The sequence below is a fragment of the Oenanthe melanoleuca genome, chromosome 12, assembly GCF_029582105.1.
Source record: "Oenanthe melanoleuca isolate GR-GAL-2019-014 chromosome 12, OMel1.0, whole genome shotgun sequence".
In the NCBI taxonomy this organism is placed as follows: Eukaryota; Metazoa; Chordata; class Aves; order Passeriformes; family Muscicapidae; genus Oenanthe; species Oenanthe melanoleuca.
In genome coordinates, this window is record NC_079346.1 from 10,558,595 (window position 1) to 10,586,542 (window position 27,948).

Below are 27,948 nucleotides of genomic sequence, written 5' to 3' on the forward strand. Positions count from 1 at the left end.
GTGCCCAGGCTGTGGAAACAGGCTTCCCCCATGGAGTACCCACAGGACCAGCCCAGGACACCTTTCCTGCTAGAGCACAAGCCTCTGTTCCACAGCAGAGTCCCTGCCTGTGTGCCTGTGCCATGTATGTCCCATGCAGCTCTCCACCATCCCACACCTGATCCAGACCTGGAACCCACACACAATCACAGAATTATTAGCGTGGGAAGGGACCTCTGGAGATCATCCAGCCCAGCCCCATGCCAAGACAGGGTCACCCAGTGCAGGTGACACAGGAACACATCCAGGTGGGATTTGAATGTCTCCGTGCCCTCCCTGCGCAGCTGTTCCAGGGCTCTGCCACCCTCAACGTAGAGAAATTCTTCCTCATGTTGAGGTGGAATTTCTTGTGTTTTGGATTACGGCCTTTGCTCCTCATCCTGTCACTGGGCACCACCAAAAAGAATCTGGCACCATCCTTTTGGCACCTGCCTTTGAATGGATTAATGAGACCCCCTCTCACTGCAACTGCAGGTAGTGCAGAGAGAGCCGTGCTGGGCCAGCTCCCCTCCTCAGGTGTGTTCCAGATCATCCCTCCCCTGGTTTGTCCAGAGCAGTTCCCCTTTTCCCGAGCCCCGGTTCCAGAGCAATCCCCCCGGTTTGTCCCAAGCAGGTCCCCTTTTTCCCGAGCCTTGGTTCCAGACTATTCCCCTCTGTTTATCCCAGAGCAGTTCCCTTTTTCCTGAGCCCTGGTTCCAGACCATCTCCCCCGATTTGTTCCAGAGCAGCTCCCCTTTATCCGAGCCCCAGTTCCAGATAATCCCCCTGGTTTATCCCAGCGCAGTTCCCTTTCTTCCGAGCCACGGTTCCAGACCATTCCCCCGGTTCCAGACCATTCCCCCGGTTTATCCCAGACCACTCCCCTTTCCGCGAGCCCCGGCTCCAGACCATTCCCCCGGTTTGTTCCAGAGCAGTTCCCCTTCTCCAGAGCCCCGGTTCCAGAGCAATTCCCCTTTCCCCGAGCTCCGGTTCCAGACTATTCCCCGGGTTTGTTCCAGTTTATCCCAGACCATTCCGTTTCCCCGAGCCCGCCCGCAGGCCCCGCCCGGCGCTGCCGCAGTTGTTCCTCCGGGCCGCAGGGGGCGCTGCGGGAGCTGCGGGCCCGGGCGGGCGGTGCCTCCGCCGTGTTTACAGCGCCCGCCGCTGCCGCTGCCGCTGCCGCCGCCGCCGCTGCCCCTCGGCCCGGCCCGGCCTGCGGCCGCTGCTCCTCTCTCCGCGTCAATGCGGCGCCGCCGCCCCGCGGCCTGGCCCGGCCATGGACACCAGCGACCTGTTCACCAGCTGCAAGAAGGGCGACGTGAGCCGCGTGCGGTGAGCTGGGCCGGGAGCGGGTCCCTCGCGCTCGCCGCTGCCTTTAACCGCGCTGTCACCGGGCCCCGCCGGGCCGTGCCCACCTGGAGCTCGTCCCGGCCTCCCCAGGGCACCAGCTCCCGGGGTGCTTCCGCAGTTTGTTTCGCGGTCACAAACGCGGCTGGGTGTGCGCCGGTCCGTGCCGAGGCTCGGGTGGGGTGTGCCCGGTCCCGGTGTGTGCCCGCCGGTCCCTGCGTGCTCCTGGGTGTGGGTGCTGCCTGTGCCAATTGCCTTGCACAAGGCTCCTCTCCAGCTGCTGTTGCTTCACCGTCTGAAACGGTATTTGCTTGATCCCTGGGACGCCATCGTCATGGGAATGTTTATAGATACCTTGTGCTGGGGACTGTGGGAGTATCTCTGAGAAATAGGGGGATGCTAAAATTTCAGGTCAAGTTTCCTTCCTCATCTCAAAGCTGCACTGCCTAACTGCAGTGATTTTGGATCAGGAGGTAGACGGGCTTGTTGTCTGCAGGGTGAATGCAAGGTCTAGGGTTTACAGCAGGCTTTTTTCCTGCATCTCATGGTTTGAGTCTAAAACTGTTCTTCTCCCTTTTATCCTACTTGATTCTTCCATCTCTTAATGTGTGATATGCCAGATAATCAAAGCAACCTCTGTTTCAAGGTGCTTACTAGTGAAGGGTAAGTGTACAGATAGGTAAGGTCTGGAGAACATTGTTATCTGTTGTGGTTGTGCTAGATTAAATCCTTGCAAGCAGTAAATTGCAGGTTTTCTGTAGAAGGAGGGGTCTGAGGGATGGCCTTACAGAGGTAATGGTGGAGGAGTTGGATTCTGAGAGTGCTGTCAGAGCAGGGGGGACAAATTGACCACATGGGACTGAGTAGAAAGGAGCTGAGTGCTTGGTATGTTGAATGTGATCAGGGGAGCCTGAAGTTTGAGACAGCTAGTCTCAGAAGTACTCAGGCTTCTTTTGAGATTGCTGCCCCATAGAGATGTGTGTGATTACCCTCTTTCCCCATGTGCACCACTTAAAATTGAAGGGAGCTGCCAGGCCATGCTGTGGAGCACCATTCTTTGGGTTGAAGATTTGGCTGATGCCCCTTCAGCCATAGCTGTCAGTTCCCCAAGTCCAGTGCAGGATCCTGTCATATCTTTGGAAGTTACTATGTGAACTTGAAGTTATGTCTTCTGAAAGAGGAGAATGTGACTAAGTGAGTAGCTGCATGAAGTTATAACTTTGCTCTCTCCCTTTCTTCCAGATACCTTCTTGAGCAGCGAGATGTGGAAATTAATGTCCGTGATAAGTGGGACAGTACACCCCTGTGAGTGCTGCAGCCTGGAGCACTGGCTGGGTGGGGGGTAGGGCCTGCAGAGCTCCTTTACTCTGTCTGCATCAGCAGCTATGAGCACTGTTACAAAATGTCTCAGGTTCTGCTTTTTTTGAGCTTTGGCTACATAGTTCTGCTTCTCTTCCCTGTGGGTGCTGTGCTAAATGTGTCTTTGTCTCCCAGTTTGACTGGGGCTTGCTGTAGTGATGCTGAGAACTGGGGGTTTTGTTCACCAAATTACCTGGATTAAGCATCTGCTCTTGGCTAGATGAGGCTTTTCCCCCACCATGACATTCTAGCATGTTTTTTCAGGTGAAAGCTTGGCCTGGTAAAATGCCAAGGTACTGTGGGATCACAGTCTGTCTGGCAGTAGGTAATGAAGAATACCCCTGGAGGTGCTGAGGGATGTGCTGTGAGCTTATTGCTTCCCCACAATTCCAAAGCACACTTAGACATCTACAATATATTTAGAGTACAGAATAACTTCCCAGAGTAAAGGTAGACTAACATTTGGCTGCTGCAATGCATGTTACAGGATTCTCCTAGTTTGTAGGACAATTTGAGGTCCTTGTGAAAGAGAATTATGAAAAGGTGAGACTGTGAAAGTGAAAACAAAACTCATTGAAGTAGAACTTTGGGGGGTGGATTTGCTGTACATCTAGTGTGGGTGCTGTTCCTTCCTTGGCATAGTGTGTGGCAGTCAGACTGAGAACAGAAGGAGCAAGGAGTGTTTTTGAGAATTCAGTGGACTGCTGAGTAGCCATGAAATGATCTCCATTAAAATGAGGATGGATTTGGCAGCTGGTGGTGCAGCAGAAGATGCTGAACCCAGACTGGCACCTTGAGATCTCCTTGCAGTGCCTGGGATTGCTGGGAACAGATCCTGCTTAGTCTGTTGCTGGGATCAGGCTTCTGTGCTATTTGGTGATTCCTCACTCCTATGAGGAATTGTCTCCTAAGCTTCTCAGGGATGCTCAGTGCTGTGATCTGTGTGTGGTGATGTGCCAAAACACTGGAATTTGCTTCCTACTGCATCTCTAATTTTCTCTCTCTCATTATTGTCAGGTATTACGCCTGTCTGTGTGGACATGAGGAGCTTGTACGTTATCTTCTAGCCAATGGTGAGCAAAAGTGGGTGCAGTGTCTTTCTCTGGTCCTTTGGGATTGTATGTCCTTCTAGCTGTCCCTTGTGGAAACTACTTCTGTTACAACCAACCATCTGATCAGTGATCTCAGGCTACAGAGGGAGCCCTGCACACACTTTCATGGTCTCTTTTGCAGGCCATTTCCTGCTTGAATTTGCTTCTTGAAATTGCTTGAAATTTCTTGATTTGCTTGAAAGCTTGAAAATGCACAGAAAGGGAAGCTGTCTGTGATGGCTTAAGGCAGCATGTGTCTGAAATCACAGCTGGTGTTTTGTGAGGGTGCAATGGTTTTGGGAATATGCTGATCTAAGAGTTGTACTTCATAGGAAGAATTGACTGTGTAAAACTGTCTTGTACTCTGCTGATAGCCTGGCTTTGTAAGCAGGACTTCAAGGTGAAATGCAAGGGATTTTGCTAATCTCCAACAAAGCAAGACCAATTCTTCAGGCTAAGTGCCTGCCCATTTTGTTCTCAGCACCCAGATTCCCCTAGATACTAGTAGAGTTTTGCCAGAGGAACCAGAGTGTGGAGTCATGTCTCAAAAGGTTTGGTTTTCTACTGCATTCCCAGCATTTTAATCAACCACTTGTGTAATTCTAAATAGGAAAATGCAAATGCCCTCCAAATTTCTAGCAGATTCTAACCTAAAGAGGCATCTCCTGTCTTACACAAAGCAGAAATACATTTTAGGAGGAGCTCTTAACAGTCCAAGAAATGATTGCACTCTGTACAGTGAGATTTGTCTTCCCAGAACACTGCTGGAGCTGTGATTGAGAGGCTTTTTACACAAGTCAGTTCAAACAAGTCTGACTTCCTCAGAGAGGGATTTGTCTGTGGGAAAGCAGCTTTAGGTTGTATACATTTTGTCAATATGCTCATCAGTGGAACATGTCAGCAGACAGAGGTCACACTTGTTTAGTGACCATTTGGGGACACTGGAGGAGGATCTAACTGCCTGCTGGGCTGTGCCTGTGGTTGTTTCACAGGAGCAAAGTGTGAGGCAAACACTTTTGATGGAGAGCGTTGTCTGTACGGAGCCCTGAGCGATGCCATCCGCCGGCTGCTGAAGGAGTACAAGCAGATCACGGCCAAGTGCATGAAGAGGGATTACTACGATGTCTTCCTGCAGCGGTATGTGCAGAGCACCCCATCATCCTTCCTGAGCTCTTCTGCATCTTCAGCTCTCTGTTCAGGGCAGCTCTGAAAGGCAGCTCATGAGTACCCTCCCTCATTCCTGGGTGTGTAGAGCTTCCTAAGGGATGTTCCTCTGTGCCCTGAGGGGTGATCTCCAAGTATGTGTGTGCATAGACTCCAGTGAGTTGGGTACAGACTCTAGAGTCAACAGAAAGCTGGTTTTTATAAGGCAGAAGCACTAAGCCATCATCCTTGACTGTTGAACCAAAATCAGATCATTAAAACCACATCAACAATGTAGGATAGTATGTCAACTGAAATTAAGTTTTAGGCCTGAAGCTACTATAGTTTGCAAGCTGAAATTTTCAACACTTATAAAATGTTCTCATTTGTGAGATAGAGCACTTTAGGAAGCCTCACACTGACTCAAAATGTCACTCAAAGTGACATTGCCCAATTCTTTCTTTTTCATTATTAAAGTGTGTAAAGATACTTCTAAAAGTTGCCTGTCCTACATTGTACTAGAGCTTGAGTGGCAACCTGACTTTCTCAGGAGTAAAGGACTAATTTCAAGCTTTTCTTCTTGCTGTCTCTACCTTGGTAATTCTGATGTTACTACAGACTTGCTCTGTGTGATTTGGGGTTTTTTTCATTTTTACTTCCCATTGGTCTGACTTACAAATGTTAAAACCTTGTTGTGTTTTTTTTTTTTTAATATCTTTGAAACCAGAATGTTAATAAGTCCTAGAAAAATCTGACAATCTTCCCAGTACTACAGTGTCCTAATTTCTGAAGCTGTAGTAAAAGAGGGGAGGAAGGAAACTCATTTATTTGAGAAAAAGCAGATTCTGTATTCCAGGGAAGTCGAATTTTGCAGGGTGATTTATTACTGCCCTGGTTACTGTGGCTCCGATGGTGCAGGGCTGAGTATACACGAAAGCTAAAATGTGCTGGTGTCTTCTTCTCATTCAAGCAGACCTTGTGTTAAAATTGAAACAAAAAGTAACAGTAGAGGGGCAAAAAGTAAAAAAACAATGCTTCTGTTTGGTCTGGGGCAAGGCACTTAGAAGGAAGGGTGTTCTAGTGGCAGGAGATTGAGATTAGCATTCAGGAGTGAAAACATCTCTGTGTGTGACTGCACACCTTTCTATGCACTGGTCCAGCTCTCTAGAAGGAGTATGATGCTTGATGTCCACCTGATTTGACTGCTTGAGGATGTTTGTGAGGATATATATGCAAGGAGTGATGGGCATTAGAAAATACTGGTGATGGTTGCTGTAAAATCTAGAAGTAGCAGTTTTGGTTTTTCCCTTTTGAAAAATGAATGTATGGGCATGCAGGCATAAACAAGGCTTCACCTCTGATGTGGTAATTGTCAGCATTTCATGTTTGTCACATCCTTCCTTCTTCTGAGGGTGGGTGACATCAAGTCCTCCCCTATTTGTTGCATGGTTAAAGTGCACACACTGTTAGTGGCCAGAGAGCAGGAAAGTTGCATCTTACTTTGTAGCAGGGTAGTTCTTTTTGAAAATGTGTCATTTTGCAATATTCACTTTTGAAGATGTGCTTGGGGGCAACTATTTCCACTTTAAAATCTGTTCCTGGTGTTCAGGTGTTCACCTAAGGCAGGAAGATTTCATTCTCCAACCTCCCTGTTGCACCAACAAAACTACTTTGAGTTGTGGAAGGGAGTCAGAAATCCCACTGCAGTATGTGAAGTACCAGCCCCCATGCTGACCTTCCTGCTGGGCAGGGAGAGACTGCAATGCCTGGAATATATGTTCATTTAGACCTAATTGTGCCATGTTCCCCACTAGCACTACTCCATTCTTCCCTTTTTCATCCTGCAGTGAGTTTCCTTGCTCTCTGTTCCTCACAGGTTGCTGGAGCAGGGGTACCAGAGTGACATTGTTTTCATCGTTCATGGCAAATCCTTCTGTGCCCACCGCTGCATCCTCAGCGCTCGCAGCGCCTACTTTGCAGAGATGTTTGAGACCAAATGGAAGGGCAAAAACATGATAGTGTTGAAGCACCCACTGGTGAGCAAGGCTGTGCTTCCAGTTCTTTCCTTTCTTTTGCTGTTCCAGCTGGGTGAGGAAGTGAGTGATTAGCTCCTGGGGCTCAGTATGACCCTAGCTGCGGAGAAGGGCTTGTGGAGGCACTTTATGCAGTAAAATTGCATCTTTCTCAGATAACAAAAGGCTCTAGATTGCATATCTTGCCTTTGTTTCCTCTGTCATGGACTCAAACATAATTAATTGCAGTAGCATGTAGCTGTTACCATCTGCTAGCTGCATCATGACCCCTCTCTAGGATGAATTGAGTCTGTCTAATTCCTGGTGGACAGGTGGTCTGTGGTGAAGACATCCTCCATAATTGGCACTAATTGAGTCCCTTTTGTTGCCTTTGCATTCCATCCATTAACCATCAATACTCTGGCACACATTTCTGTAACTTGACCCTGGCAGTGCAAATCTTCTTGTGACAAACATAATTCCAATTTCTCAGGACACTCTTCTCTCTTTGTACAAAAATGTCTTTCCTCTATAGTTAGGAAGATGTGGAAATGTTTATGATCAGTAAAAGCCTGGATTTTGCAGTCTGTATTACAGCCATGTCTCTTGAGTTCCTCCATTAGTCAGGTCCTATCCCCTGAGGTACCTGAGGGATTAGTGTCAGTTGAAACAGTAAGGGGCTGTGTAAGCCAGATGGAGTGGCAGCATTAGTTGTGTGAGGAACAAGGAAATCATGTGCAGTGTGCAAGTTCTTACTTAGGGAGTTTTTTTATTACTTGTTCATGATTGTGTTTCATTCATGTTACTGTTAAATTCATGGTGATTCCAAATGTAACTTTCTCATGTTTTGTTTTAGATTAACCCAGCAGCTTTTGGTGCTCTTCTGCAGTATCTGTACACAGGTAAATGACCTTACCCTGTGGTGTTTGTTTGTATGGCTGGTGGGCAGCTGTCTGTGCCTCTGCACTGAGTGGCACAGGCTTGCACTCAGCAGTGTTTGGGTGCTTGAGTTGCCAACAAATCCTCTCTGCTGGCAGAAAAGGAGAATGTGAACAATCACCAGCTCTTCCAAGAGGTTTGTACCTTCTGCAAGTTGTTGTCCTGTCAGTAATTATACAGTCAGTTAAAACCAAAATCAGCTTAGGTAGGTTGATTGGATGGATTTGGAGACTGTATTTTTAACTTAAGGAAGTAAAATCTGTCATCTGGTGTAACAGCCTCCTAAGGTGGTGAAAAGCCAGTTTCTCATGTAGGACATTTCCAGTTTGGCAGACCTGAGCAGTGTGTGCTGAATACTTAGACTTTCTAGTATTTTTTCTGAACAGAAGTTGATCCTAAACTTTCTGTGAAAATGCCCAGTATTGTATTGTAGGCATGCTAAATGCTGAACTATCTCAGGCCAGGAGGTGGTGCCAGAAATTAACATTGTCTTCAAGGCTCTGCTTTTCCAATCCAGTGAGTTCAGAAATGTCCCTTGGCGCATTTTCAGTGATTGTAAAAGATCCTGGGAAGAAAACTTGTGAGCCTAAGGTCTATTCTTACCCAAAGCCAGATAGTCAATGGTGACAGTCATGCCTGCTGCTGTTGTGCTGCTGTTTTTTGATTTTCTGAGAGAATTAGACGTGTTTTATATAGCCTGTTTGGTCTTTGGACTCTTGAATGAAGCTATTAGGGTAAACCCTGGAAAGTGAAAATGTGATTTAAAGGCCAAACTGTGGTGGGTGGTGGTGGCATACCAAGTCTTAGCTTCTGGCACTGAGTTGTAAGTGGATGCTGAAAAGTGAGGCAGTGTATCTAATTATTACATTTTTGTGCTATTAAGTCTTCAGACTTTATTTTTTGCTATTTTTATACCTAAATCCTGTGGATTAAGAGATCTGACTGCATTTCTTCTTGACAGGTCGTCTGGATATTGACGTAGAATATGTCAGTGATTGCAAGAGGTTGGCCAAGCAGTGTCGGCTGCAGGACCTCATCGATGATTTGGAGACCAAATGTAAAAAAGTTTATGAATTTGGTAAGCATTTGACTTGCTGTTGTCTCTGCTGTGCCTGTGTGCCCTTTCAGGGAGAAGCAGGGAAGTGTGATGGTGGATCTTTCATGGTGTCCTTGGAGCTTCCAGAATGGAATTTCCATGTTTGTGTGATAGTTTTAAGTCATGGCCTTTCTGTAGGGCAGCTGTAGTAGTTTCTGACACACACATATTTATTATTTATATTGAATGCTTTCTTTATAGTAGAGCAGCCATGGCAGCAGGACTTTGCTATGGTTGCCAGACATTCAATTGAGCGTGGTGGAGTATATATTGGGAAGTGCCTTCCAGCAGGGAGCTTGTTTAAATCCCCAGAAAGTTAAAATATCTACAGTTAGAAGTAATTTTCTGCATTTATCTAACCCCTAACCAAAGTAAATGGTTGATAATTGGCCCAAAACGGGTGTAGAGGGAGATGTAACACTTTTTTTTAAAAGCAGAGAAGTATTTCTGAAAGCATGTGTATATTAGTAACACATGGATGTGCCAAACTTTAAATGAAACAATCCTCTATTTAAGGACTTTTTGTTATCCAAAGCTTATTGTATGAAGATCAGCAGTTGGAGTTTATCATTCATCTCCTTAGCTCAAGCTAAGGGACACATGAAGAATGATCAGAACAGCTCAAGTGCGTTAGTCACGAAGCAGAAAAAATTACCAGATAACAAAACCTTCAAGCTGAAAGCTTCTGATTCTAATTCTGTGCCCTGAGCTAACTCCTTTACTTTAATGAGCCTAATTTTGATTTGAGAAGAGACTCCAGTCTATGGTTTAAAGTCAATAGGATCTTCTTCCTTGATCTAAGAGGCAGGGGTGTAGCTGTTCCACCTTTTTGTTTTTAATACAAGTTGTGATTATTCAGCCTCCTGAAGTTGCAGGACATAATTGATAGGATACTTCTGGCTCAAGAAATTCCTCATCTACAACTCACATGGAAGCTGTTACCATGTGCAGGTCTCTCTTTGCACATGTGCAGTTGTTTGGTGGTGTTGGGGTACAAGATTACCATACATCTGTTCTCATGTAGACCAGGGTGCAAGTCCTTGTGGAAGCTGTGTCACAGGTCTTACTTCTGCTATGTAAACACAAATGTAAACATTGACCTGAAGAGATTAGAAGTGCACTTCCTGGTGTCTACAAAAACTGTAGGGTATCAGTTTGTATTAAATAAGGGGTGGAAAAGGAGAGTGGAAATGAATATAAAATAAAAGCTACTCAGAAATCAGGTAAGAGAATTATTTTGTGTCATCTTTTGATATCAGAGTAATTTGGTGAGATGCCAGAGATCCATTTTTTCCTTTTCATCCTTCTCTCCCAGGATCTAGCTGAGACATTCCACCTTAATTAATTTAGTTAAAATCTCATATTATGTTGTGGAAGGAAAAGAAGGTGCTTAAATTTGGGAACTGCAGAAAAAGCTGACTTGGTGGGTTTTCAAATGGAAAATAATGAAGTAAAATTTCAGGTTAGTTGCAGGTTTTAGATAAAGGCACCACTTGAAAATATAATGGCTCTGGACAAATAATTTAATTTCTGTGTTCTTTGGGGAGGGAATAGCTCTTCAGTTTTGAGGCCTGACAAAAGGCTATCAATGGGTGATTTAAAGCACTGGAAGTACTGGTCTTGGTTTTTGATTTATGACAGGTTGGATTCAAACAAATAGAACAACTGTTAAAAATTTGTTTCTTAAATCTCATGTGGAAGCCAGGAAAACTTGATTCTGCAGAAAGGCAGAATCAAGAGTTATAGAAGTTAAAAAATTTGAAGGATTTTAGACCACATCATGTCTGGCACTTGACAAAGCATGTCTGTTTCTTTGAGTGTTTTAGGAACCTCTCCCTGTTTCAAGTGTATGCTGTGGAACAGATATGTGATTCAGGTCTGCAGAGCAGGGTCATGTATTGCATCTGTATTATGAAGTTGAAAGAAGAAAACAAGATGAACTCGAGCCTCTGCAGCTCCACTGGATAATTACAGTGTGTGCAATCTCATTATCTAGAGTTAATCAGTATTTCAAAAGCACTTAATATCTTGGCATGCACAGAAAGTAGTACAGGAATAGGATGACCCAGTGCCTTCTGTTGCACCTGAGATATATTTGGATGTGAATGTTTGTGTATTTTCTCCTGTGTGTAATCTGTGGCTATAACAAGAAAAAATTATTTCACCGTGTTTGGAAGAGCTCAAACAATTTGTCCAGATTAAGCCATAATCCTTCCATTGGAAGTGTGTGTATTAGAAAATAAATGTTCTGCAGTTACTTCAGCAAGTGTTAGGGCTAAAAAGGTGAGAGCAAGGTTTGAGATGCTTACCTTTGTAGCAAACACACTGGATGTACAGAATCTGTGGTTATAGCTAATTATGCCATTGAGAAGAAGATGCATCTGAGTGTGGCATAATTTTGAAGATTTTGGAAGTTTAGTGTGGTTTATTTGTGGCTCTTATGTTTTGTGGTACATTGGCTCAGTTTAACCAGAAGACTGCAAAGAAGTATTGAGCAGGAAAAGTAAGGCAGTTGGTACATGGGTAGGTGATGTTCAGTGCTATACAGCTGTGCTAGACTGGGAAGAAACCCAGTCTCAACCTCAATCACAGTTTGGTTATTCCCTTCAGCTCCTTCCATTGTTTAAATTGCTTTTTTCAGAAACCCCTCCATTCATCTTGCATTCCTCTTTCATGGTCCGTGCTGCTTGCTGGCAGCCAGCAGTTTATTCCTATTTCACAACTTTGATTTTTATTTTCTCTGTTAGGAAAGATTTTCAAGTGATGACAAATGCTGTGCCCTTGGATTTGAGAGATGCAGTGTCTGAATAGATTTGCTTCTCAGAAAAAAATCACTGCTCTTTTATGTCACTGGGAAAGATACTCTGTGGATCCCAAGAGAAGAACTCTTTGCCTTGACTACTATATAAAACTTGCTGAGTCTATTAACACTTACAGAGCCTGGTGACTGTTACAATAAGTACTACAGAAATGCTAATGTTTCTCTTTGCCTTGAAGAATTTCTAATTGCAAAGTAAGAAATTTCTTTCTCTCATGCTGATGTGTAAGTGACCAGGACTTTTTGAGAAAATGTACTCAGTCTGGTTTGTGTTGGTGCTGGCCTCCTCTTAGCTTATTTACCCTGGAAGTCATCTATGAGGGCAGTATTTTGTGCTAATAGGGCAGCCTGTCTCCTTGCTGGTGAGCTTTGTGTGTAGCAATCATGGTACCTGACTGTTTTGTACTGGTAGATTATCCTTCCCTGTCCAGAAATCTTTTTGGGATATGGGCCTATGGAGAGGTACAGTGGTGGCATGTTTGAAGGGTGCAGCAGTGATGTGGAGGAGGGGATGGAGATCTTGTTTTGTGGCACATCATGGTCTTGTTTCGCCCACGACCCAGTGGAGTCATCTGATGGAGCTCATGTAATGCTGTGCAAAATGTCAGGAGAAATGAGGTCTCAAGGTGGCGTGATTCACCTGTGAGGGGTTTTAATGTGGTGAATCATACCTGTCAGAAATTCCTCTGAATGCTTTGGAGTTAACTCTGTGTCTTTCTGGCTCCCAACAGTATCTTAAGGTTTCCTCACCACAATTTTCCAGTGGTGCTCTATCTTTTTTCACATGCTTCCTTGTATGCCAGGGACCCTTGAATGTCTTATGTGCTCCAGTTCTTCCCCCAAACCATGCTGACCTGGGAACAAACCTCAGGTGGTAAGCTGAGGTGGTGGAGCAAGGTAATCAGAAACAGGAAAGGCGGTGCTGGCAGTGCATCATATCATAGTGGGTCTGCTTTGGGCTACCACTCGTTTGAAGTTAGGGTTGTCTTTGTGAGCTCCACAACAGCTTTGGTCATAGCAAGACCACTAAAGTATCATCATGTGTTTTGCTTTCCCATTAGTGGGCTGTTTTATTTTGTAGGCTGATAAGACACTAGGTCTGAAAAAGGCAAATGAAATTATTGTCTCTGAATGGTCGGTTTGAGCTCTGATGGTAGTGATGGTTAATTGAGGCACATGGCAGGAGTCTGGGTATTTAGGGATTTTTGTGCTTTAATGATCTATAGATGGAGAGTAGAGGACAGACTCATACCTGCTGAACTTACTGGCTAAACAAGAATAAATCCCTTTGTTCCCTGCAGTGAAATCAGGATAGCACAGCTGAAATGGGAGCCAGTGAAAGCACATGACAGAGCAGAGAGGCATGGAAGCAGATTAATTTAAAAAACTCCCTGGCATGGGCTTTACCTTAGGTGACACTGTCAGCTGTAGGGGTGGTTGGGGAAGGCAGTGTGTGAGTGGCTTCTACAGGCATCAAGGCAGCCTGATCCATGGTCCTTAACTGTAACTGTTGACATGGATTCCAAAGAGCAAGTTGGGCTTGAAATATGCTTGTGATAACTTTGTTTCCCACAGTTGATATTTCAGCATAAGGAATTAGGTGGAGGTTTGAGGAGAGACAAGAATACATGCATCTCCTTCTAGCCCTGCTCACTGGCTGCACTGAGGGGTGCTGGATGTGTGTGTGCATAGAAGAATTGTGTGAGTTTTGCAGTAAGAGCTGAACAGCAATAACTCTAGTTTTCCTGGCCTTTCTTTTATCTAAATGGGAGAGAATATTTGCAGAGGAATTCAGGCATCTCTGCTCTTTTGTTTTTTTGCTTCTTCCAGTCTCTTCCAAGCCAGGGACCTGTGTGAAAGTGCTGACGATTGAGCCCGCAGGTAACTGCCGGCTGCAGGAAGATCTGGCTCTCCTGGCAGACTGCGCCCTGCCGCCTGAACTGCGGGTAGGGAGCACTTCTACCTCCTGGGCTCTGGGGGCTGGGTGTCTGCTCACCTGTGTCCACTCACATCTTTGCTCTGTAGACTCCAGTGCTTGCTTGTTTCCTCCAAGTGCTGAAAGGCTTTTATTGCTTGGAGATGCTGTAAAATTGTCTAATGAGGCTGTCAGTGCTCTTTCCCCTTGGGTATTCCTCCCTGCAGGGATCTTGGTAAATAAAACCTTTTCCATGTGGTTGGAGGGGATTTCCCCATTCAATACAATGGGACAAGGCCACCAACTCTTCTTTGCCATCCTTGTTGAGAATTAAAATGCTGTAGCAGCAGGCATTGGTACCCAAAGGGATATCTAGGTGGAGGATGGCTTGCTGGGCTTGCTTGCTAGGAACTGACACACTGCAATAGAGAGATGCTTCCAAACCCTGAAAATGTTTCCAGCAGAAATGTGAGTCCCTCTGAAGAGAATTTAACTTGATTGGCAATAAATCTGCTTTTCCCAACTATGTCTTGTCCCTCAGATCTTCTCTCCCACTTGCAGAACAGGATAACTATTAGTTGTCTTCATTGTTCTGCATCTGGTGCTTTCTGTAATATTAGCAGATTCATTTTGGTCTTAGGTATGTCCTTTTTTTTTTGTCCTCTTTCTTATACCAACTGTGTTTAATAATGTAGACTCATTTTAGGTGGCTGCTGTGCCCAGAGGTTGTATGACTGAGTGACAGAGCAAAGTTTTATTGCCTTTTCTATTTCTGTCTTCTGCCAAATAGATCTGCCTGGTGCAGAGTGTGTGTGTACATGGATAATGTTTCTAGCCTTAATAAGTCAACATGTTTTGTGCTGCCTTTTTCAGGTATATTTCACTATAGAGGGAGGTTTTTTCCTCCATCAAGTTTACAACTACCAGTTCAGAAATCTCTCCTGTGTAACCTGCACATAACTAGATTTTTTTTGTGAGTTTCAGTATGCTTTTCTGTATGTTTGCAGACTTTAAAGGGAGGTGATACTATATGTAAACTTCAGATTATCTTCCCAGGAATTAAAAAAAGCATCATGGACCCCAAAACATTGTGACATTGACATATATTTTATGTCACTTCACAAATAAAAAGAGTACTTCCTGTTTGCTTGTTTCCAGAATTAGATGGTATACTCCTGTTAAGTTGTTCTAGAGTTAGAAACACTTCCCTTCTTAATTCTTTCATATAGAATAGGAACTGGAAGGAAAGGAAGAAACATGGGATAGTATAATCATCTGACAGTGCTGTGAATTTTGAGCTGTGGTGTTCTTGCTGTGTTCATAGAGTGGATTGAAGGCAGCATTACAGTTATTACAGCTGTACAAGTGAAGAGGGCATAGGCACACACACCTGCCCTTTAGGGAATTCGTGTGCCATGCACAACTGTGGGTGCTTTGTTTAAGCCTGATAAATTCTAAAATATTCCCATTTTTCTCTCTCTAGGTACTTTTTGTTTGTTCATTTTTGTTTGTTTGTCATTTATCTCTTACTCTAATGTTTTCAAATTGCTAAATTCCATTAATTAGGCATCTTTGTTCTGGGACAGAGGCATTGCACATCCTCATTCTTGCAGGGTTTGCTGCCGTACAAGGAATAGAATACAAACTATGTAACCTAAAATGTCAGGAGCAACTGAGTAGTCACACACAGACATCTGTGTTCTGAAGAGAAACATACATTATGTTTTTTTTCTAGCCTATGCAGAACAAAATAGGTATTTGCCTTCTGGATAAAAGCCAGCATTCCCAGAATTTGGCTAGAAACAGTTTGAGCTGCTGCACGTCATGTAATGCCATATTACATGAAATGGGATTGTATTCAGCTTTCTGTTTCAGTACAAACAAACAATTTACATGTAATGTCTTTGATACTTGAATGATGTGTGAAACTTCATGCATTCCAATTTCATGGTTAGTGGTATCTTAAATGAACTTGAACAATAATGAATGTTTGACATCCAATCACAGCTCATTATTATTTTCTAGACTGAGAACTATCTATTCTTTGAAATCTCAAACGTATTTATAATTCTGGTACCTTGTTTCTCTTTTCTGTTTGTGCTTGAAAGCCCTTCCCCCCCCCCCCCCCCATAATGTTTTCTTTTTCAAGTGTGGTTGTTGTCTCTTTTTTGTTTTATAGTACTAATGGGCAGGATTTTTCTGTCCACAGCAGCTGCTTCCTCAGTTTGTTGCAATAAAATTTAGCAGTGCCAGATTTTAGTGAAATACCATGACAGGCAAGGCAACTGCAAAAAACCATGTGGCTTCCCACTGTCTGCCTGGTTCTTCATTTCATGTCTGCTGGGTGACCTCTGAGTTATAGACTCCAGGGCTTCCAGTGTATGACACTGTAGGCACATGGTTTCCTTGTAAGTGCTTTTCAGTTACCTTTTAACTGAGATCTTACCTTCCAAACCAAGATGAAGTCAGAGCTTGACATGAGATAAATACTGTTCTTTCCATCCGTATTGATATGCAGTGTGGCTGCAAAAAAGAGACCATTTGCTATTTTGGGGGTAAAACTAGATCTTGTAATGCAGAGGAAGAACAGTTTGAAACAAGTAGATGGGTTCCATCTTGTCTGTCTACACCTGTGTACTGGGCTTGTCCATGGCTATGACTCCTGTGCTTTGCTTTGCCCCTTTGGCAGAGGCAGATTGACTGAAATATTTGCAATGTGTTTCCAGTTTAGGGGTTTTTTGTATCCAATCCACTTGCATCTGGCTGTGAGCTGCCAATCTTCTCTTGGATCACCAGCCCCTGTATTTTGTGTTGTAATTTATTTACAATTTTCTCGCTGAGATAATCTGGCCAAAGTACAAATTGCTGCCGCTGATTTGTTTCGTATGTTTTTGCCTCCAGCAACATTTCTATTTAAGCTCTGATAGAAAATTTGTAGCAGCAAAGACTTGGTGTTCCACATGTGATGGTGGAGATTGAAAGTATTCAGAGTATTTCTATATAGTGATTGAGTTATTGTGAATGTATTTGCACTTTGTAGGCTGGACTGTGTTGTGCTCCCTGGGCAGAATACTTGACTTTGGCAGCTGTGCTTTGCCTGGACAGAGGCCCGTGAAGGAGGTTGTATGAATAGGGGTGGTAGGAGGAATAAGCCAATTTTCTGCAGGAAGATCCTGGAAAGGAGATTAGATTCCTCAAGCATGACAAGGGAGGAGAGTAGAAGTGGTAGAGACTTGAAAGGGGAGTAAAAGGGAAAATTCTGCAAAGCCACTTCATGCTGAATAGGAGAAACAAAGATGTGAACCTGCTTTTGTAGCAGGAATTGAAAATAGCCTTGTAAACCTGAGCAGCAGATTGGGGACCAGGCAAGGCTACAAGCAGGAAATTGAGCCCAGAGGAATTTATAATTCAGGAGACAAACTCTGAGACAAATAAAACTCCCATATCTATTCCAGAGGGATGGACTCATTTTAGAGATTTACCTTTGGACAATAAAAGGAGAATAAGGAAGAGATGCACATAGGAGATGTGATGTTTATCTCAGTTAAAATTCCTGTGCCACAGAGTGGCATCTTGGCAAAGTTTGTTTCTAGGTTTGTTTTACCTATGACGTGCCTGCAAATCTGTAGCTTTCAGATTTATGTCAGAATTTGTAGAAGAGGTCAAGGAAGCTGTGGGCATGGAGGGGGGGAGAACAGCAATGCAAACAGAGCAGGCAGTTCCATCATGATACTGGTGTTTGTAATACATTGCCACAGAGTGAGGGTGCAGATCCACAGACCATGGACCAAGAACCAAAGCCTTGAAATATGAGACGTGGATAGCAGTAAAATAGCAGCCTGGGGAGCCTACAAATGGGACAATTTCCTTTCATCTTGATAAAGTGGTGCCCTTTGTGCAGCTATATGAAAAGCAGGTGATAGATCAGGTGGGCAACATTCCTTGAATTACTGCATCTCTTCTGGAACAGGAGCTGCTCAGTGGAGCTGGACTGCAGGAGAGAGGGGCTATGGAGAGCCAGCATTACTGCAACAGCCATGGGCATGACTTGCATCACTGGGCTTCTCCTGTGATTAGGAATCAGAAGCTTCCCAGTGTTGCTGTGGACAAAGAGCATGGGAGATGGGTCCAGATTGCCATGGTCAGTGGTGGTGTGAGCTTTTGCCAGCTTGGTGCCTTGCCACATCTGAGAACATGTTTTGTGAGAAACCTCACTGCCTGAGAGCTCCCACCCAGTGTGTTCCAGTCTGTGTCTTTGTTTAGCTCAGCAGGGAGGAGTCATCTGGCTCCTCAGAAGAGCTGGAAGTCTGGTTGGAGGCAGGTGGGTTGGAAATGGACAGTCTGCTATTGTGAGTCTGATCTTTATTGTCTGCCCAGGTTTTTCCTGGGTGCAAATTTGGGATGTCATTTTCCTGGATGAAAGACAGCAGGAATAAACTGCTTATCCTAGGTACCTCAGGGACATGTATATGGAAAGCAAGAACCAGGAGGAACTTTTGTTTCCAAGGATTATCTTGGCTGCATACTGTGAATGTGAACTTTTTTTTTTTTTTTTTTTTTTTTTTGGCAGTTGAATTACACTGTATATAGAATAAGGTGAAAGAGAAAATATTTGAAAGTGTCACTTTAAAATAACATAAGGCAAACAGGGTTTTTTTTTGGTGTGTGCTGTCATTGTTGGCATGTGGGATTGGGTGGAGGTGTGTTGTTAAAATAATTCACTTGAGTATTAATACTGCAACAACACTAGCTTTGGCTGCAAATCAAATCAAAAATCTAAAATGTGCTTTAGCAATTTTGGATTATTCAAGTGAGGCAATAATTGTAGCCAAACCATTTCAAACTGGTGTATACATGGATGTAATCTATATGTTATTACATGTACCCAGTAAAAGGCTGGTCCTAAACTGAAGTAAACTTTACTTCCATCTGGTTATCTGCCTTCTTAGATAGCAGAGAGACACTTTCCAAAGGGGTATGGAGAGTCAGGAAATTACCATGGATAAAGGAGGCAACTGTAACGTGTACCAGGAATATCTCTTATAAGCAGTGCAAGTTCTTTATTTCCTGATATTGGAATCTGTGTTCAGAACATCTCTGGTGCTTTGCACTGTGCTGAGGGAGTAGAGGGACGGCATTTTTTGGGAAAACAGAAGTCTGAACTTGGGAACCTGAGCATGCTTCAAGCAGGAATGTTAAAGGAGGGGTTTTCTGGTGTCTCTTCCTAGGTTGGATTTGGGGAGTTGCCGTTTGATAGCACTGACAACTTCAACAGCTGTCCTGACGTGTGTTTCCGGGTGGAGGATTACAATTTCTTGTGCCATAAGGTATGTGCTTGTGCTGTGCTTCCTTCTCCTCCCTTTTTGCCATGAATCTAGTCTACTTGTGTCCCCCACTCCTCCTGTGCTGGATGTAGTCTGCAGAAGCAGCATTGATTCAGCTGGAAAACTGCATTTAAAGCATTTAACAAAGCAGCAAAGCTGCCTTTCTTGCAGAGGTATGGAGATAAATTTATAAATCAGCTACAGCATTCAGAGCTGCAAAATCTGCTGCTGCTGGCTTATGAGTTCAGTATGGAGAGGGGAATGTTTAATCAGCAGTAAGAATGAATTTTGAGATCCAGCCTCAACTCAAGGTCCTGCCCTAGTGCCATGCTAATTTCAAATCTCTTGGGTTTACCATTTGTGTTTGTGGTTCTGGGGGTAGGCATGATAGAATAAGGTCTGGAAAAATATTGGAGATACAGCTTCAAAATGCAGGGAAAATCAAAGTTTCAGAGTCTGAACTTTTGAAATATCTTTGAGCTACTCCGACAGCTGGTTGCTAGTGCCTTTTGGTTTGGTGCAGTGAGCAAGATGTCAGTGTTTTGGTTTTTCATCCCTCTCCAGGCATTTTTCTGTGGTCGCAGTGATTATTTCAAAGCCCTCCTTGAAGATCATTTCAGTGAGAGTGAGGAGCTACAGACACAGCCCAGCATCCCTGTGGTGACTCTGCACAACATCTCAGAAGACATCTTCATCCGGGTCCTCTACTACATCTACAGTGATGATACAGAGGTGAGACCAGCCATTGGTCCTTCCTTGAGTGCTTGTGAGCTCTGAGGTGTTCTCAGCAGTATTTTTCTAAATCTGGAGCAGGGTGTGTGTGTATATTCTTGAATTTCACTGACCTACTCTGCTACTTCACTTTTGTTTCAGGAGCCCACATACTGGGATGTGCTGTTAGCCAGGCAGGGTTGTAGTTCATGTGCATGATGTTCAGGAAGCAAATCCCTAGTCTTTTATCCCACATAAGAATCTGGAGATTAGGTTGCATGCTGTTTATTGACATGATAAAAATAGGGCTTTTACAGCTTTCCCTCTTGGGCTCTGTGGAAAGATAAGGGAAGCATCTGCCAGTAGATGGCAGATTGAACACATTTGGAGGTTTGGATAGGTTGAGAGATTCTGCTTGTTTACTCTTGACATCATAGCCTACTTTTCCATTTGTAGCAAGTCATTATTTCCACTGTTATTTATTACTGGGATGGGCAAAGGTTCCACTGGGAGACCAGTGCCTTGCTGTGCTCAGTACCACAGGCAGTAACAAAATAGCCCTAACCCACTTAGTTTTCAGCCTAGTGGAAGATGCAGCAAATCTCAGTGTTTAATTCACTTCCTGCTTTGGTTTTATGGCAGATGCTTTCAGCAGGTCTCACTGCAAGATCCAAGAACACATTCTGCCATCAGGGCAGTGACTGGAGATGCTGCTGCACCTGCCAGTGTCACTTCCCCCAAGCAGTGTTTGTGCTCTGGATTAGGTGCCACATACAGAGGGTGCAGACAGCTGTGACCTTGTTTCTGCTGATCTGTTCACCTCTGGGTAGCAGTGAGGAGAGATGTGTTTGGCAGGCAGCAAGGGCAGGATTGCTACTGGTGTGCCAGAGAGCTGATCCTTCACTTGCCTGCACTTTTCCCTCAACCACTTGCTAAAAGGGCAGGCAGGGGGGGAAAGAAGCTGCCTGAAGATCCTCCTGACCTTGTTCCCTTGCACTGCAGCCTGACCCTTTCCTTTGCACTTCTCCAGTCTGCCCTCCTCATGATGATGTTTCCCAAGCAGCTGTTCCTTTCCAAGGAGTGCCTCAGCTGCTCTGTCTGGGCTTAGGTCAGGAGGACAGACCAACAACAATGTTTAGGAATTGTAAGAATCTTATTCATATATTTCATGTGCAGAATGGTGCTTGAGTTTCAAACCAAGCAGCCAAGATGTGAGCTTCTGCAGAGACTTCATCTGGCATGAGACACTACCAAAAAAAATGGTCAGGAAGACAGGAATGTAGCCCAAGTTCCACATTTACACATGGGGTGTTCTCCCTGTCCTGTGTTTCTCCGGCCAAGTGTCAGCACTCTAAATTCCGTGTTTTTCTTTGCAAAGGACTTAAGGTGTCTCTCTGCTGTGCAGTAGTGACAGTGTTTGCAGTTATGGGGAAGGGTGTGTGCAGAGGACATAAAGGGTTCCAGGCACAAAGACAAGTTTCTGATCAGAATACTTTAGGCTTGAGGGCAGTTCTTGGAGGAACATTTGCCAGGTTTGTCCTTGATGAAGCAGTTGGGAGCTGCAGCCATCAGTACTACTGGCTCAAACACCTCCAGCTCCTGAGGTTTCTGCAGCTTATGAAGGGACAAAGCAGCACTTGATTAATAATTCCAAGGGCTTTGTTACGCCATGTACATACATAGCCCTCATGGTATGGCTCTCCTACTTCTTGCATTCTTTTGCCCAGCTGCTGCAGGGTGTTACACAGCTGGATCACTTGCTGGTAGCTGTCTCCAAGCACAGGTGCAGACAGCTGTGGGGAAGAAATAATGAGCTCTTTGCAGTTGTCAGGGTGAACAACCACACATGCAGATGTGCACAGCAGTGTGTTTGCTGCTCACTGGTTATGAGCAGAGTGGGTCAGGCTGCACCAGTTATCATTCCATCCATCCAGGCTAGTGTGGCTTTGTCTCTAAATGCAAGAGCCCTTCCCTCCTCCACAGCCAGGGCATGCAGTGTCCTGCAGATCCACTGTTACAATGGATCTGGGTAACTGAGCTTTTTGCAGTTTACATTAGCAGGAACAGAGAAAGACTCTGGTTCCAGGTTAGTGACGCAGGTGGCTGACAAAAATAGGATTTGCCCAGCTTGGGGGAAGAGGCAATGGAAGGTTGTTCTCTTGCTCAAGAGCCTTAAAATGTTAAAGGCCATTCACAACAGTTTAAGTTTGAGCATCTGGTCCATTAATTCAGTCCATTCTTAACACATGTTAGAACTCCACTAGTATTTGATGTGCAAAATGTGTTCTCACCCAGTTGGACCTCACCTACAGTTTATTTTGTGTTGAGTTTTCTGTCCTTGAGTGTACTCCCTGTGCCGGGGAGGTTGTGCTGGCTCTTAAGAGAATTTTGCATATTTTTCACAAAATGGGAGTCCAGCAGTATAAAATGGGAGAAAAAATGTGGGGAGAAGGTTCTCAGTCCTGCTGTCCTCTTTGTTTGTCTCTTGGCTTATGTCTGGTAAAAACAACCGGTCACTGTCTCACTGAACATTTTTTAGCAGCCAGGTGCACTTGGGTGTTTCAGCACTGCCCTGTGCTTAGCTAGAGGGGTTACCTGCAGCATGGCCAACTCCATGCTGCCCTTTAAATTCCTCTATGGTAACTGAGTGGGAGATGCAGCCTCAAAGACAGAGCTCCTGTCTCTCCATGGTCAGCACTTGCCCAGTAATGGGTCAAACAGCACATTAGCTTGCCAGTGACAAGCAGGGTGCTTAGGAGTGGGCAGTAACTCCCCTGTGCCCTGCCAGCTGTCTCCAGAGAACGCCTATGACGTGCTGTGTGTGGCAGACATGTACCTGCTGCCCGGGCTGAAGCGCCTCTGTGGCAGGACCCTGGCGCAGATCCTCGACGAGGACAACATCATCAACATCTGGAGGATTGCAAAGCTGTTCCAGCTGACCCGACTGGAGGACCAGTGCACAGAGTACATGGCCAAGATCATCGAGAAGGTACTGAAACACTCCCCAGGGCAGTGTATCTGAGCCCTAGAGACAGCAGATTGAATGGCTGTACTTTGGTCTGTAGTTAATGGTCATCCTCTCTGGATTAATGTGCTTCTGGAAAATGAGCAGCAGTTAAGTAGCAAAGCACATGGTGAGTTAGGATGGAGGAGGAGGAGTGTGGCAGTACCTGGTGTCATCACACTTAGCCAGATTTTGGTCCCTAGCTAGCACATCCCTGTTGAATGTGGGGTGAAAACGTTGCCCAAAAAGCATTGCAAGCACCAGGGGCAGGTGATTTTCACTGAACTTTCAGCTACCGTGCCCAAGTAGCCATGGTGTTGCCTGAATACACCAGCTGCAACCTAGAAAAGCCAAAGGGGAGTGTAGGGGAGCTCTGTGCAGGAAATGTTTTTTGGTGTTTGCTGGGGGAAATTCTTCCTGGCATAGTGCTCTAGACAGGAGAAATCAGTGTGACCTCTAATCAACTCCAGGATGACACATCAAATAGTAGGGGTTTGCTCAGTGGATAATTTGCTGTTGAACAGCAAGAAGTAATGAATTTAACACTGAAGTTTTCCTTATGGGGCTCAATTTAAGTGTTATCCTGAGTGATTATAGCTTAGTCTCAGGACTCTTGGAGAAAGTTGCCATATGGAAGGATAAACTAGAGCCTATGAAGGGTTTTTATGCTGAGACAGATCTTTATAAATGGCTTGTGCAGTTCACATGGGAACGTAACATTTTCACCTGCAGCTTGAAAGGTGTGAAATTATTTTTGACATGAGAAAACAACTAAGGAAATGGTTCTGGGGCTGTTACTTTGTTCAGTGTATAGCGTGGGAATGACAGGCACATCAGCATGTACCCAGATTCTGGCTTCTGAAAAAGCATTTAAAAGATGGTGAATATCCCAAGTAATGATCAGAATAGGGCTTTGCTTGCATGTTCCCCATTCTCTAGCTTGAGTGGGAGTCCTTGAACCCAGCATTGGCAGTATGTCTTCTTAAGGGTGTTGGTACAGACAGAGCCACCCCAGCTGATGTTCAGACATCAGTGGTTGCCAGCATCCTGTGGAGATGCACTGATGGCAGCAGGGAGAGATTTTGGCAGTGTGGTAGCAGAGCAGGGCTCAGCAACCTGCTGTGCCCAGGCACAGTTCAGTATTGTAGACAGATGGAAGCTGCCTCTCACCTCTCAGCTCACCCCTATTCCTGGGAACCTGATGCAGAATCATTCATGGGTGACCCAATTCTGTCAGGTTGAGTGCAGAGCAGAGCAGCTGCCTTGCTGGTGGTGGTGGGGCTGAGTCAAGGGAGGACAGTCATTTGTGGCTGCTGGTTCTGAAGTGGGCACAAGCACCCATTGGCTTCTCTGCTAGAAGGCATTGCCCAAAAGTGTCTGGCAACATCTCCTGGTTCCTGCCAGGGAGCCTTTTTGGGGGGAATATTGTGTGTGTGCCTGTGCACACACAGAGGGATGCTTAGTTAGAGGCTGTTACAGGGCATTGTTGGAGGTGCAGATTGCCTTCAGTTGAGACTGTTCATGGTTGGAGTATTGCTGTCTCCTTTGGATGGGTGGCAGGATGCATCTCCACATGGTGTCTGTAGGACGATTTGGGTCTCCATGTACCCTAGCTTTCCTTTCTTTGCTGTGGGATCCTTTAACAGTGGCTGAGACCATCATCCCAATGCTTTGCATCTCTTTTACCTGTCTTGTTGTCTTCCTGATGGTTGTCTTGTCCTTCTGGTGCAGCTGGTGGAGTTGGAGGAGTTTGCAGCTGCTGTGAAGGAGAACGCAGAGGCCGTGGAGGAGCGGCAGGAGACTGACTCCATCCCCCTGGTCGATGACATCCGCTTCCACATCACCAGCAACGTGCAGACTTACAGTGCCATTGAGGAAGCCAACCAGAAACTTGAAGCTCTAGAAAACCTCCTGGCCAGTATAGGGCTCGAGTGCTGATGTGTGCAAACCCTGCCTGCCATGTGCAGCCTGCACAGCCCTCACTGCATTGGCTCAGGGTGCAAGAACATCTGAGTCTGAACGTCCCACTTCCCATTCTTTGTCCTCCTTCCCATTCACCTTCAGGCATGGTTTCTTTTTAATTTATTTGTGTCTGGACATTTGCATTTTTGGTTTGTGTTTGGTTTTACTTTGTTTTTTTTTTGTTTCTCCTTTCAGAAGTAGCTCCAAAGCTCAGCCTAAGCCGGTAGCTGCTCCTTTGTACAATACACTGTGGAGAGGAGACTGAGCAGTTAGGAATGGTAAGGGAGCTGTTCTGGGGACTTCCTGCTGCCTGGGGTTAGAACCCATCCCATTCTGTGGTACAATCACACACTTCTGAAACTGGCTCATGCCAGAATATTTGTTGAATTACCAGCAGCAGAGGAAGGAAACTGGATTAAAGTCTTAATAAGTATATGGGAAAGGAGGTCAGCACTGTCACTGTCAGTGTTATAAGGCTGGCAAAACTGGCCAGTGCTTCCCTAATGGGGAAGAGAGGTACTTGGCTATGTGGAAGGCATGTCTTCACCTGCTGTTTTAGTACTTAGATGGAAAAAACCAAAAAAAGTGATTTCCAGGTCTTCCCTAGCTTTTCATTGCTTTGATGTGCTCAGAATTTAAATCTTTGCTTTCTGAACAAGCATCTTTTAGAATACAGTAGAGACCAGAATCCTTCCATTCTTAGAAAGCAGTAGCTTTCAATGCACAAAAGAAGTGAGAGCAGCCCTTTTTAAGAAGGGACAGAAACATCTTTTTGGAAATAACACTTTTCCCTTTATTTTTGTCCATTGTGGTAGGGCAAGGCTGACTTGCTGGTGGGTCTGGGAAGAGGGGTCACTGGAAACCTTTCTTAAAAGGAAAGGGGCCTTTTGGTTCCCTCACAGGGCTGCTGTCCCACTCTACGACCTTCTGACTTTGCTCAGCCTTGAGCCTTTTAGCTTCATTGTTCTCCAGGAAATTCACTGTTTGTACTAATGAATGTTTTTGAATTTGTATTCTGCAGTAGGTCAGGTTATCTCATACTGTCTGCCTGGATTCTTAATGAGGGTGATGGTGTTCCTTCTCCTTGGCACTAATCAGCAGGTGATAACCCTACATAAAGCTTGCCTTGCCAAACAGGCTGCCCTTGGAGCTGTACATCTCTGGAATGGTGCACTGAGAGATCCTCAGGTCCCCAGGGTGCAGACCATGCTTTCCCATGCTGTGCTTTGGTAGGGAGAAGAGGCATTGAGTGAAGCACATGCTGATCCTGCACAGGATACAATACATTTTGGTCGCTTGCTGAGGCAAGAGATGGAAATATACTGTGCCAGGTGTGCTTTTATTATATGATGTGAGAACTGGGCAAGGATCCCCTGCAGCTTCAGGGTGTTGTTTTCTGTAATAGTGGTGGTTTGGAGATCTGTTGTTTGGTAGGGACTTGCTTCAGGTGTGGATGTATTGGGAGGATGGGTTTTTCTTCTTTGCTAATCTCACCAGGTGAGAGACTGATAGCTGCAGCCTCACTGTCTGTGCCTCTCCTGCACTGAAGCTGTTGGCAGGTACATGGGCAGGCTCTGGGCACCACCTGCACTAAGGAGGCTGCACTCTGTTTTGAGGAGGGGACTCTGGGCTTTGGCCACTGTGCTTGGGGAAAGCCAGACTTTGGCAAAATTGTGTGTCAGGATTGAGTTGCACTTAACAGAAGCTGGGGTGGGGGTGGTGGGGAGAAGGGATGAGGTTCATTGATATAATTGAACCCTAGATGCTTGTGTACTTTGTCATCTGGGTTTAAGTGGTGTCTCTTGCAGATCAAGTCTCTCGGGCAGGGGATGGTTGTGGCAGGGCTATTCAAGCAGCCTGTGCTTCAATTCTGTTTGAAAACCCTTGTGAAGAAGTGCAAGGAGTTGTGGTTTGCTTCTGCAGTCATATTTGGGTGAGGGTGGGGGATGTGTCCCTCCACAGGAGTGTTGCATGGAAGCAGGAAGCAGCAGGAGTGTGCTGCTGTTTGGACAGTGACATGGAGAGGAGCTGTGCATTTCTTGTGTAATTTGTGGAATGTACCTCCTTCTCCATCTCTAAGCTTAGTGTGTCTTTGACAGGACCACCAAAGAGCCCAGCACAACTGATTAAGGTGTTTCCATGAACTTGAAGAGGGTGAAGGGCTATTGAGGAAGCTTTAATATCAAGTCCCATATATTTTGGAGAAAGTAGAGTGGAAGGCGAACTGCTTGTTTTCTTGCTGAGTGGAGTGTCCAGGCTTATGAGAATCTGCTACAGAAACTAGCAGCTTAACTCAGCTGGCTCAGTTCCCCTATATTTCTCCTCTGTATATGTCTGAAGATAACACTGAACATTAGCAGGATGCTTAGTTTATCACATCTCTTCTCCTCCTCTGCTTCTGACATCTTAGCAGCTGACTTTCCACAGCAGTGGTTGTGACAGCCCTTGAGGCTTGCACAGAGCCACCAGAGAACAGGACATGGCCTTTGCCTTCTGCCTGTACTGAGCGAGATGCAGAAGCAGGATTATCAAGGAATGTGCTAATGCTTTTCTCTGCAGATGCCTCAGCTGCTAAAGCAAATGGACATTGGCAGTGGGCAAAGCAGGAGGAAGGCAGAGGAGGAGCAGCAGTGCTGGGAAGCATTTTCCATATGGCTGCTCTTGAATAATTCCATTCCTGTGTCCTTAAGTGTGGAGCAAGTGAGGCTGCAGTTGTACATATGGGAGAAAAGGTCAGTGTGGCCTTTTGATCTGCCTCCTCAGCAGTGCAAGTCCACGTGGGCTTCCAAGCAAATGCCTCATCTGTCTGCTTGCACTTAGTGGTCACATCTGTGAGGCCTGTCAGATTGTCCAATTACTTGGGATCCTTTAACTCCCCCCATCCCTTTTGGCAAAATAGGGCTATCCAAAAGCATGCAGAAGCAGATGGTCAACATGCAGGCAAGCTCTCTAATTAAGATGAGCCCAAGACAAAACTTAGATTTGAATTCACTTTATTCTTGCTGCAAATAATTTTATCACAAAATAAAAACCTTCTGATTTTTCTTCTGTTGCCAGTGTCTTTTCTGTGTTTTGTTACCTCTGTCCTTTTTATTTACTACTACCCACTTGCTGAATCAAGAAGATTGTAAAATTTACTAGAGCGACATTATATTTAAGAAGAAATGTGTAAGCATGTGTGCAGCAATAAAATAGTCTATTTCACTATA

The 27,948-nt window shown here is 45.0% G+C and overlaps 1 protein-coding gene across 1 annotated transcript; it reads left to right on the forward strand.

The window, feature by feature from the left end:
• Positions 1-1,138: 1,138 nt before the first annotated feature.
• On the forward strand, positions 1,139-27,948 carry ABTB1 (ankyrin repeat and BTB domain containing 1). Its single transcript, XM_056501136.1, has 12 exons — positions 1,139-1,350; positions 2,608-2,670; positions 3,742-3,797; positions 4,808-4,952; positions 6,835-6,994; positions 7,827-7,872; positions 8,871-8,987; positions 13,654-13,769; positions 18,967-19,065; positions 19,627-19,794; positions 22,562-22,762; positions 24,509-27,948. The coding sequence occupies exons 1-12, from the start codon at positions 1,295-1,297 to the stop codon at positions 24,713-24,715; spliced, it is 1,434 nt and encodes a 477-aa protein (XP_056357111.1). The 5' UTR covers positions 1,139-1,294; the 3' UTR covers positions 24,716-27,948.

Coding starts and splice junctions, on each gene's coding strand:
- ABTB1 (XM_056501136.1), top strand. CDS start 1,295: ATGGACACCAGCGACCTGTTCACCAGCTGCAAGAAGGGCGACGTGAGC. Junction 6,995..7,826: donor TAGTGTTGAAGCACCCACTG/GTGAGCAAGGCT, acceptor GTTTTGTTTTAG/ATTAACCCAGCAGCTTTTGG. Junction 19,066..19,626: donor ACAATTTCTTGTGCCATAAG/GTATGTGCTTGT, acceptor ATCCCTCTCCAG/GCATTTTTCTGTGGTCGCAG.